At 37.3% G+C, this 12,538-nt stretch overlaps 1 protein-coding gene across 1 annotated transcript in view; it reads right to left on the bottom strand.

Moving 5' to 3' along the window:
- The window catches only part of LOC126183224 (uncharacterized), a 679,892-nt gene that overhangs the window by 364,397 nt on the left and 302,957 nt on the right, over positions 1-12,538 (bottom strand). The window contains exon 11 of the mRNA XM_049925008.1: positions 602-818. Within this exon, the coding sequence (XP_049780965.1) occupies positions 602-818 (217 nt within the window). The remainder of the gene's footprint in view (positions 1-601; positions 819-12,538) is intronic.

The following is a 12,538-nucleotide window of genomic DNA, read 5'->3' as shown; positions in this document are numbered from 1 at the left end:
AAAGAATAGAATATTACAACTAGAAAAATAAGTCCCTCAGTAATAAACTGTGCAGTTCATAATTGAACTCTATGGAAAAGACTGTTACTTTTCATTCTGAAAAACAGGTACTTAGTACATATACTAGGTTCAGCACAATTAGGTGCTTTACAGTTGTTATTACTTTGAAACTTAACATGAAATCTCTTTCAACCTATAATGTGTGGTACATACGGCCTGAGAATTTTTGTAATTTATTGTGATCACTGAAGCAGGTATTTTCAGATAGTTTGAATAAACTTTGTAAAACTGGTGATGCCGTGCAGAGTGGCCATGCAATTTGAGGTGTCATGTCACGGACAGTGAGGCCCCTCCCTCTGGAGGTTCAAGTCCTCCCTCGGGCAATGGTGTATGCGTTGTTCTTAGCATAAGTTAGTTTTAGTAGTGTGTAAGACTAGGGACCAATGACCTCAGCAGTTTGGTCCCTTGGGAATTCACACACATTTGAACATTTGAAACTGGTGACAATTATACTAATAAATAAACTTCATGCAAGCACTTTTGTAGAAATAAAAAAGCTAAACAGGACATTATTCATAATGAGAAAAGGTATTTATATTACCGCTGTGTTGCTGACCACTCTGCCCAAGATGTAATTACTTAGCCGGAGGTAGAAAACATTTGGACCATGTGCCTGCTCACTGCCAACTAAGAAAAGGTGTGCAAGACCACCAAACAACTGCTCAGACTCTGAATAATCCATAATATAATTTCCTGTGTTCCATTTATGATTGTTTGGGGATGTGATATACTGCAACAGCAGTGATGCCAAAGGTTTCCTGAAACAACAGACTTTCATCACCAAAAATAGAAATATTGTGAAAAAACTAAAATACATCATAATCTGTTACTGATATGAAAACTTCCTTTCAACATCCTTAACATAAGACTCATGACATTAAAAGGTGGATATCCTACAAAAAGGTGGATATCCTACAACAGATGGGATTAGTATATAATAATTAGCATTCTTATAACAAAAAAGTAACAACAGATAACTGAAGGCTGAAAGATACTCTTGCCTCTGTATTTCTGTGTGCAAAACTGTGCTATTACATCTATTAGTGTCAATATAATGTACATGGATAGATAAAAGAATCTACTCACCTTGCAGCAGCAGGAGAACACACACATAGACTAAATCACTCTTTCATTGTCACCCCATCCAGTACGTCTCCCCTGAGCTGGGGTTTTGGGTGACTTTTCTCAACTGTACACCTTTCCCTAAACCTCTCCAGTTCTTTCCCTTCACCCCTCTTCCTTCCCCTTCAACTCTTCTACCAGAATAATGAGCCACTGGCTCTGATCGCTTGTGAGAGTTAAAACTTCCTGTGTGTGTGTGTGTGTGTGTGTGTGTGTGTGTGTGTGTGTGTGTGTTCTACTGCCGCTGCTTGGTGAGTAGATATTTTATCTATTATCTGAATGGTAGATTTTGATATTAACCCAGAATTAAACTCTCTGAAGACACATAATGTATGTAATACTGATTCTAATTTGCTAGAAATATGAAATAATAATTTCGTTTGCTTTATGAACAGTTTGTCACATGCATCACCATTTATCCTGTGATGTATTAGGTGGTCTTACAACATGTGTGATAGAATCATTATTTTTCTCAGTACATTAGGAACTTTTATCCCTATAAATAATTTGAAGTAAAAACATTAGCTGTTACTTAAAGCTGTATGGATACCAGATAAACTAATCCTTTTGTTCTGATCTACAAAATTTCCTGTGGGGTAATTTACTATGAGCTGTAACACACTACTGTAATGAGAAGACTTGAGTCCACCTTCTCTGTTTCCCTGATCTTATTCCTATGTAAGCAATGCTATAATAATCTTGCAACAAAGATTAGAGATTGGATTAGTACTTGTTTCATAGATCATGAATACGACACTTCGTAATTATGTGGAATGAGTCAGGTTAATAAAAGGTGTCTATACAAGATATTACATTACACAAAATATTACATGACACTTTTTTTTGGGGAGATTACCCACTTACTATATCCAAAAATTCATCTAAGAGTAGAAGGAGTTGCCATTAAGAAATTCTTTTAATTTCCTTTTAAATGCTATATGGCTATCTGTCAGACTTTTGATCCTATTAGGTAAGTGACCAAAGACTTTCATGACAGCATAATTTACCCCCTTCTGAGCCAAAGTTAGATTTAACCTTGAGCAGTGAAGATCATCCTTTCTCCTAGTGTTGTAGCCATGTACACTGCTATTACTTTTGAATTCATTCGGATTGTTAATAACAAATTTCATAAGTGAATATATATATTGTGAGGCTACAGTGAAGATCTCTAGCTCTTTAAATAAGTGTTTGCAGGATGATCTTCGATGAGCTCCAGCAATTATTCTGATTACACACTTTTGTGCAATGAACACTCTTTTACTTAATGATGAGTTACCCCAGAATATGATGCCATACAAAAGCAGAGAATGAAAGTAGGCATGGTAAGCTAATTTACTCAGATGTATATAGTCAAAATTTGCAATGACCGTAATACCATAAGTAGCTGAACTCAAAACGTTTCAGCAGGTCCTCAGTGTGTTTTTTCCAGTTCAACCCCTCATCAATGCATACACCTAGAAATTTTGAATATTCTACCTTAGCTACCGATTTCTGATCAAAGTCTATATTTATTAATGGTGTCATTCCATTTACTGTGTGCAACTGTATGTACTGTGTTTTGTCAAAGTTTAATGAGAGTCCATTTGCAGAGAACTACTTAATGATTTTCTGAAACATCGTTTGCAATTTCACCAGTTAATTCTTGTCTGTTGGGTGTGATAGCTATAGTTGTATCATCGGCTCAAAGTACCAGCTTTGCATCTTCGTGAATATAGAATGGCAACTCATTAATATATATTAAGAACAGCAGAGGACCCAAGACTGAACCTTGTGGCACCCCATTCTTGATTGTTCGCCAGTTTGGGAAATCACCAGTGTTTTGCATATTATGTGAATTGCTTATTTCAACTTTCTGCACTTTTCCAGTTAGATGTGATTTAAACCATTGGAGCACTGTCCCATACATACCACAGTACTTGAGCTTATCTAGAAGTATTCCATGATTTACATAATGAAAAACCTTTGAGAGATCACAAAAAATCCCAGCAGGTGACTTCCGATTACTCAGAGCATTTAATATTTCATTAATGAAAGTATATATAGCATTTTCTGTTGAAAAACCCTTCTGAAAACCAAACTCACGTTTTTTTAAAACTTTATTTTTACAAAGGTGTGAAGCTACTCGGCAATACATTAGTTTTTCAAAAATTTTGGATAAGGCAGTCAGAAGAGAGATTTGGCGGTAGTTGTTGACATCAGACGTATCCCCTTTTTTATGCAGTGGTTTAACAATGGCATACTTCAGTCTATCTGGGAACATGCCCTGCTTCAGAGGGATATTATATATGTGGCTAAGAATCCCACTTATTTCTTGGGAACAAGCTTTTATTATCCTGCTGGAAATGCCATCAATTCCACGTGAGCTTTTATTCTTGAGAGAGTTTCTCATCTTCCTAATTTCAGCAGGAGAGGTGGGTGGAATTTCAGTTGTATCAAATGGTGTGGGTAAGGCATCTTCCATTAACTGCCTTGCTTCTTCTAATGAACAATTAGATCCTATTTTCTCTACAACATTTAAAAAATGATTATTCAAAATGTTTTCGACTTTTGGCTTGTTGTTTATCAAGTTTCCATTCACTTCGATGGTGATGGCAGCATCCTGTACTCTTGGTTGCCCTGTCTCCCTTGTAATAATATTCCAAATTGTTTTGATTTTCTTATCAGAGGTATTAATCTCAGACGTGATGCACATGCTTCTGGACTTTTAATAACCTTTCTTAAAGTAGCACAGTAGTTTTTATAATATTTGGCTGTTTCTGGATCATTACTCTTTCTTGTTGTTAGATACAGTTCCCTTTTGTGCTTACAAGATCTTTTTATTCCTTTAGTAAGCCAAGGTTTTTTGCATCATTTCTTATAATTAGATTTAACTACTTTCTTGGGAAAACAGATTTCAAATTCTCTTACAAGTGTATCATGTAATAAGTTATATTTTAAATTAGCATCGGGTTCCTTATACATCTCATCCCAGCCTAACTGCTGTAATGAGCCTTAATTTCATAAGAAGTTATTTGTAAAATTCAGATAAATATTATTTTAGAAAATTCTGGGTGGAATAGGCCCATTATGAAGTGAGCAAAAGGAACCGTTACATGTGTAACAAAAGTGCTGAGGAATGGAGTGGCATACAACAAGAACTTTAGCAATGTGGCTTAGCTTATGTACTTGGGGTTCTTCTTCAGAACATATGAACACCCATGTATGCTTTTTGTCCATCTTTCAGTTCCATAAGAGATTATGCTCCAGTTATATACTTTCCAAAAAGGCTTCCTATCACTCAAATTTATATCAGTTCTTAATAAAGTTCCCTTTTTTCAAAACACTTTTCTTCCTTTTGTCAGTCTGCATTTGATGTCCTCTTACTTTGGCCACTGTCAATTATTTTGCAGCCCAAATAGCAAACCTTAACAAATATGTTTAATGTCTCATTTCCTTATACTCGTACAATTCTACCACACCAACCTGACTACTTTCCATTACCCTTGTTTTACTTTTGTCAATACTCGTCTTATAACCATTTTAAAGATGCCATCCATTCCATTCTATTATTCTTGCACATCATTTTCAGTTTGTGATTCAATTACAATGTCATTGGCAATTCTCATGTTTATTATTTCTTGTCCCTGAACTTTAATCCTTGTTCCACATTTCTCCTTGTTTTCCTTTACTGCTTACTCAATATACAGTTTTATTAACATCAGGGAGAGGTTACAGGCCTGTCTCACTCCATTCTCAGTCACTGCTTCCCTTTTATGCCCTTTGACTTTTGCAACTTCAGTCTGGTTTCTGTCAAGTTATAAATAACTATTTGCTCTCTGTATTTTACCCCAGCTACCTTTAGAGTCTCAAAGACAGTATGCTAGTTGACATTAACAAAAGCTTTCCATAAATCTACAAATGCTATAAATTATGTTTGTCTTTCTTCAGTCTACTATCTAAAATAAGTTGTAGGCCTAGTGTCAGTTTTGCTTCATGTGCTCCCACATATCTCCATAACTCAAACTGATATTCCTCAAGGTTGCCTTCTACTATGTTTTTTTCTATTCTTCTGTAAATAATTGGTGACAGTATTTTGCAACCATGATTATTAAATTGATGCTTTGGTAATTTCCACACCTGTCCACATCTGCCTTCTTTGGAGTAGGATTTATTACATTTTTCTTTATGGCGGAAGGTATTTTGTCCGACTGATATTTCTTGCACAGAGTTTGGAATATGTTTCTCATGGCTGTCTATCTGAAGGATCTAAATTATTCTGACAGAATGTTGCCTACTATAGAGGATTTCTTTAAACTTAGGTCTTTCAGAGATGTGTCAAACTCCTCTTGCAGTATCATACTCCCATGTCATCCTCATTTATTTCCTCTTCTCTTTCTATAATACACTGAGCTGACAAAAGTCATGGGACAGCAATAGGCACATATACACATAGTGGTAGTATCACGTACACAGGATATACAAGGATATATTATTGGCAAAGATGTCATTTGTGCTCAGGTGATTCGTGTGATAAGGTTTCCGATGTGACTATCACCACACAATGGGAATTTACAGACTTTGAACACGGAATGGTAGTGGGAGCCAGTTTCATGGAGCATTCCATTTTAGAAATCATTAGAAAAGTCAATATTGAGATCCACAGTGTCATGAGGGTGCTGAGAATACCACATTTCAGGCATTAACTCTCACCACAGACAATGCAGTAGCTGACGGCCTTCACTTAATGACCCAGAGCAGTGGCGTTTGCATAGAATTGTCAGTGCTAAAAGACAAGCAACACTGTGTGAAATAAGCACAGAAATCAATGTGGGGCGTATGACTAATGTATTCATTAGGGCAGTGAAGCAAAATTTGGCATTACTGGGCTATGGCAGGAGATGACTAACTTGAGTGTCTTTGTGAACAGCTAGACATCACTTGCAGTGCCTCTCCTGGGCTCATGACCATATCAGTTGCATCCTATACAACTGGAAAACCATGGCCTTGTGTGATGAGTACTAATTTCAATTGGTAACAGCTGATAGTAGGGTTTGAGTGTGCTGCAGAGCCCATGAAGCCATGGACCCATGTTGTCAACAAGGCACTGTGAGAGTTTGTGGTGGCTCCATAATGGTTTGGGCAATGTTTAAATGGAATGTACTGGATCCTTCGGTTCAACTGATCTGATCATGTGACTTGTCACTGGGCTACAGTGTTCATGATTTGTTTTCAAAAAATATTAGAGCATTGAGGGGCACATATATTTTTCTTCAGTTAATGTTTTTAGCACTGGTATCAACTGAAATATTGAAGTAAGTACATTTTTTAAAAAATGGAACCATATACTTTCTATAACTGGATTTGGCAGCTCTTGAGAAGACAGTTATAGAGATGTAGCATTAGTTAATGTTGATGTTGAAACCTGTTGTAAAAAAATTTGGCAAATGTCCTAGAATGTGATAGCAACGTGGCTGGAAATGGCATTTGTGATGTAAACGCTGCCAACCAGATGTCTCAGAACAGGCTGCATAGTTGTGTACTGTAAGGCAGGCCTGCACTATGAGAATAAAGCTTTATTTTCCCTTGAACCAACTTATGACTTAGATGCAGGTTCACCTACAATGTTGTATATGGAAATATGACACAGGCTATAATCTAGAGTATCACAAAGGGCTTAGGAAAACTATTTCACATTTGTGTACCTTCCCAGATTGAGGTGAGCTGAATCAGAGAAAACAGCTGTTCATTCTTCAAATATAAACAGGTCTTATACACCACAAAAAACAAGTACTGTATTAAAAATCTAAAAGTTAGAAGGAGGATTTGACCTGTCTTTTACTGTATGTGGCTGTGTGCTTCTTAGAGGTAAAATACATGCTGTCAGACAGCTGTCTCTACCTACACTACTCTAAATTATATAATATGGGATACATTCATTGAACTAAACATTTTACTGAAAATACTTTGGTGACCATCTGTAGACCACAAAATAAATATTCATCTTAATGAAACATCATTTCATGCTGTATGTAAGCACATTATGACAGTGTTACCAGCTACATGCAACACACACTATTCACTTATCTGCCACTGCAATGCAATTTCATACACACATAAATAAAATAAACAGTTTACTACCAATGAGTTGAGAGAGAGATAGAGAGAAAGCTTTATCCTCTATTTAAGCAAAAGTTCAAGCTGTTACCATGAAATGAAAGGCACATTTGCAATTGCCATTCAAAAGATCTATGAACAGATGTAATTTCAGTGAATGACATGATAGAGGATGCACTGGTGATTCAATGACACATATTTTCTGTCATAGTTGAGGCTTCATCATAGACTGCTTCTTTGAATGCTCCCAAAACAAATAAATCAAGAGGAGTCAAATGAGGTGACCTTGCAAGCCATTTGACAACAGAATTTTGTCCTATCCAATATCCAGAGAAGTTCTCACTCAGTATTTGGGTTGCAACACAGCACGGGGGAGCTGGACAACCATCATGCTACAGCCACACAGGCTGTTGAATATCCAGTGGTAGCTCTTCTAGAAAAAGCAGCAGAATGTTCAACTGAAAGTGTGTGTATGAATGTCCATTTAGAACACCTGAGATGAAGTAATCCCCCACAATGTACTTTCCTATGATGCCACCCCATATTTTTACACTCCACAGCCGTTGATGTCACACCTGACAAAGTCAGCAAGGATTTCTGGCTACCCAGTAGTGCATGTTATGCAAATTTACATTGGTGTGGTTAGTTAACAATGTGTCATTGATAAAGAGCACATGTTGGAATATGTATGGTCATCCCTCAGTTGTTGAAGGGCCAACCAACAAAATTCTGTATGGTGTTCAAAATCATGGTCATCAAGTGCCAGATGTAATGACAGATGATAGGGATTGAAATTTTGTCAATGCAGGATGTGAATGAGACTCATCTGGCTGATTCCACATTCCTTGGCAATATGTCTCACACTACTACATGGATTCATTAGCATCATAGCCAGAACAGCTTCTTCGTGTTCTCGGTCAGGTGTAGTCTTCTTTCTTGTCCTCTTTTTGACATTCAAGCAGCCTCTTGGCACTATCATTTTAATAATTCATGCAATTGCCTAGTGCATCAGACACTGGCTATCTGGATAGATGTGCCTATACCACTGCACTACTTTTATGATATTTCTTTTAAATTCACCATATAAAAGTAGTACATCCAACTTCTTATAGGTGTACATGTCTGAAAGCAATGAATGTTGAAGCAGAAATAAGTGGCCTGTAGTACAGAAAAGTAAACAGGTAAGTGTATTGACATCTTGAAACAGCATAGCACAAGAGGTCTGCTTGGAGGTGTTTGTGCCACTAATGGCAATTCTGGCCACTTGCTCTCAAATTCTAAAATATTCCTCAAATTTTTTCTGACAAGTTTCAACAATATTAACAAATGATATATCATTGTAATTGTCTTCTCAAGAGCTACTGAAAGCAATTATAAAAAGGATTTGATTCCATTTAAAAAAAAACGTACTTGCTTCAATACCTCCACTGACAAGAGCTTTAAAAACATTGACCAAAGAAATACTTGATGAAATAAATCTCAGGTGAACAGCCTGGTGTGAGTGCACAAAGGATACAACATTTTGGCAATTGATCTTCTTGCCATCATCAGGTGTGCTGGTGTACATCAGCACACCTGATGATGGCAACAAGGTCAATTGCCAAAATATTGTGTCCTTTTTACACTCACACCAGGCTGTTCACCTGAGATTTATTTTGTCATGAAATATGCCTGGAGAAATTGAAGAGTTACAAAGAAATACTTGCCCCCTGATGCTGTAACACTTGCTGAACACCATGTTCCAATACGTTTAACCTTTCACAAAATAAAATGGGTTTTATGTCTTATGTCTCACAATGTATGCAAACGTCTATCATGATCCAACCAGGTGGCTTCCTCTTTCATTCCATTCTCCTATTCTTTCTTTCCCCTAGCATTGTCTTCTCTTCCTTTTTCAACTATTGAATTCAAGCCCTGCATCACAATTATGTTTTCATTTGCCTTAACTATTTGAATAATTTCTTTAAGTTCTTACATTCTTTATTGATCCTTAGCCACACAGATACCATCTAATTGATAATCAATTTCATGTCATACATTAGGAAGCATTTGTGAGGTCCAGAAAGAATTTTCACTATGCAGCAGAGTGTGCATTGATTTCAAACTTAATACCAGATTAAAAGTCTGTACCAAATGAGGACTTGAATTGGGGACTTTGCCTTTCATGTGTATGTGCCCTACTGACTGATCCATACCAGAATGACTCATAGCTTATCTCCATACATTTTCTTCTACCAGTATATTTGCTCCAACTTTTTAAAAGTTCTCCTGTATATCTCGTGGGACTAACACTTTGGAAGTTAGAAGAAGAGGAACTGATGAAAGTAAAGCTGTGAGATAGATTGTGAGTTGTGCTTGGATATCTCAGTCACCACATGGAAGATAAAGGTCAAAGGTTAGAGTCCCAGTCAGGCACACAATTTTAATCTGCCAAGAAGCTTTACATGAGCAGTTGGTGAGACAAGCTCATTATAAATGCATGTTCTGAGTTGCAGAATTGTCTTTAGTAAAGGAGGCTCATACACAAGGTTTTTCACAGAACCCCATAAAATGATTCCATGCCTGCTGGGTCCAGATATCTAAGTGACCAAGAGCAGAACACAGTATTATCATGTCCAGTATGACTGATATAATTATTTGTAAGATGTTCATTTAAAAGTATGTGCTGTTTTATGATTCACTGCGCTTTCACAGTGATTGAAATTTTGGCCTTTTTTGTACATTTTTTGTCATTCTTATTGATGTATCACTATAGACTATGTGATCAAAAGTATCCGGACACCTGGCTGAAAATGACTTACAAGTTCATGGCACCCTCCATTGATAATGCTAAAATTCAATATGGTGTTGGCCTGCCCTTAGCCTTGATGACAGCTTCCACTCTCGTAGGCATCAGGTGCTGGAAGATTCTTGGGGAATGGCAGCCCATTCTTAACAGAGTGCTGCACTGAGGAGAGGTATCAATGTTGGTCGGTGAGCCCTGGCACAAAGTCGGCATTCCAAAACATCCCAAAGGTGTTCTATAGGATTCAGGTCAGGACTCCATGCAGGCCAATCCTTTACAGGGATGTTATTGTCATGTAACCACTCCACCACAGGTCGTGCATTATGAACAGATGCTCAATCGTGTTGAAAGGTGCAATCCACATCCCGAAATTGTTCTTCAAATGTGGGAAATGAGACATCAATGTAGGCCTGTGCTGTGATAGTGCCACACAAAACAACAAGGGGTGCAAGCCCCCTCCAGGAAAAACATGACCATACCATATCACCACCATGTCCAAATTTTACTGTTGGCACTACATACGCTGCCAGATGATGTTCGCTAGGCATTCGCTATACCTGCACTCTGTCATCAGATCAGCACATTGTGTATCATGATTCGCCACTCCACACAACATTTTTCCATTGTTCAGTTGTCCAATGTTTACACTCCTTACACCTAGCAAGGCATCATTTAGCATTTACCGGCATGATATGTGGCTTATGAGCAGTGGCTTGACGATAAAATCCAAGTTTTCTCACCTCCTGCCTATCTTTCATAGTACTTGCAGTGGATCCTGATGCAGAGACATTGGGTAGTGGAGTTCTACTCTTTGATAATGAACACTTAGCGAAACCCTGAATTAATTAACCTGATTTTAAGGAAATCCTACTTTTAACAAATATTTCTCTAGGTCCTGGTGAAACTTCCATAAGAACAATGTTATTCTTCCCCATTTTTAACAAACTGTGCTTTAAGGAAAAAAACCCAAACACCCTGTAAATTAAATTTCCTTTTTATGCAATTCCTAACATGTCCAAGTGAGTTTCTCATTTATTTCAGTTTCACACTGGTTGTACTTTGTGTCCTGTAATGGCAATATATGGGAATCTGTTCTTTCAGTTGACATGTATCTAGATTGAATTCCATTGTAATGATGCCAGAAAAAAATGTTGAACAAATCAGAAAGTGATTTCCGCCCTGCCTGCCATGTGACTTTGGTCACGTGATCTGATGCCACAGTCATTGAGTGATGAAGCACAAGCCATGAAGTGTTGACTTTGCTACAGCCCAATTTATAAATTTTATACTTCTGTGGAGCTATGGCCTGCAAATGTAGGATGCTTACAATTGAGCAGATGCTGATGATTACCCACAATGTCAAAGACAATCACAACATAAACCTTTCGGACATGGTGAAAAAGTACAATTTGGCACCATATTAATTGTGAGGCATTGTCAAAAACAAGGAAGTGTTGTCAAATGCCAAAGCTAGCAGTTCCTCTGGCTGAAGAAGGAACAATACCTACATGCCAACATTCAGTGATGTGGAAATGATTCTTTTAAAATGGTTGCAAGGAATGCGAACAACTCTACAAGAGAAGGCTTGGAATATCGTCAGGAAGATCAGTGTTGAAAATTTCAGTGCGTCAAACACATGGTTAGATTGTTTTTAGAAACATTACAATCTCTCATTTCAGTGTGTAAGTGGAGAAAGTGAGGCTGTGGATGCAGAAAATGTAAACCACTGGAAGAGCACTACATTTCTGCAGTTAATACAAGGTTGTGAACACAGAGACAATTTCAGTGCAAATGAAACAGCCTTTTTTTACAGATTACTTTCTATAAAAACCTATTCTGTTAAGGGAGAAAAATGCCATGGAAGTAAAAAAAGCAATTAAAGAATAACTGAGCTACTGTGTGTAAATAGATATGGGAGTGAAAAATTGCTGCCACTGATAATAGGGAAATTTAGAACTGCTAGGTGTTTCAGAAATATTAAGACATTACCTTGTACAAATGAGTACAACAGCAATGCCATGATGAGGTCAGAAATCTTTACAAGATTTATCTGGCATTTAGATGCCAAAATGGGAGCAGCAGCTATAAAAATATTACTTATGATTGTCTGATGCATTGCACGTCCAAAGGAAGTATCATTTCTGAGAAATAACAATGTTGTGTTTCTTCCACCTAACTGCACAAACCATCTCCAGCCTTTGAACCTGGATATAGTACACTCCATTAAAGCCAAATACAGGGTAGCAGTTGTCCAGAAATCAATTATATTCCTTGAGAGGAAGGAAGTGATGAGGCTTAAGATTTTACAGGCCATGCATATGTTTGTTGCTGTGTGGAATTTTGTAACACAACAGACTGTGTTAAATTGTTTTGCAATGGCTGATTGTGAATATATCAATTGCTGATGAAGACAACATTGTTCCACAAGAAGAATGGAACAGAATCACAGATGTTTCTGAAAATTTGACATTCCAGGCC

The sequence above is a fragment of the Schistocerca cancellata genome, chromosome 4 (genome assembly GCF_023864275.1).
Source record: "Schistocerca cancellata isolate TAMUIC-IGC-003103 chromosome 4, iqSchCanc2.1, whole genome shotgun sequence".
NCBI classification, from domain to species: Eukaryota; Metazoa; Arthropoda; class Insecta; order Orthoptera; family Acrididae; genus Schistocerca; species Schistocerca cancellata.
Note: the sequence above shows the minus strand (reverse complement) of the source record. Positions and strands in the feature narration are given on the sequence as shown.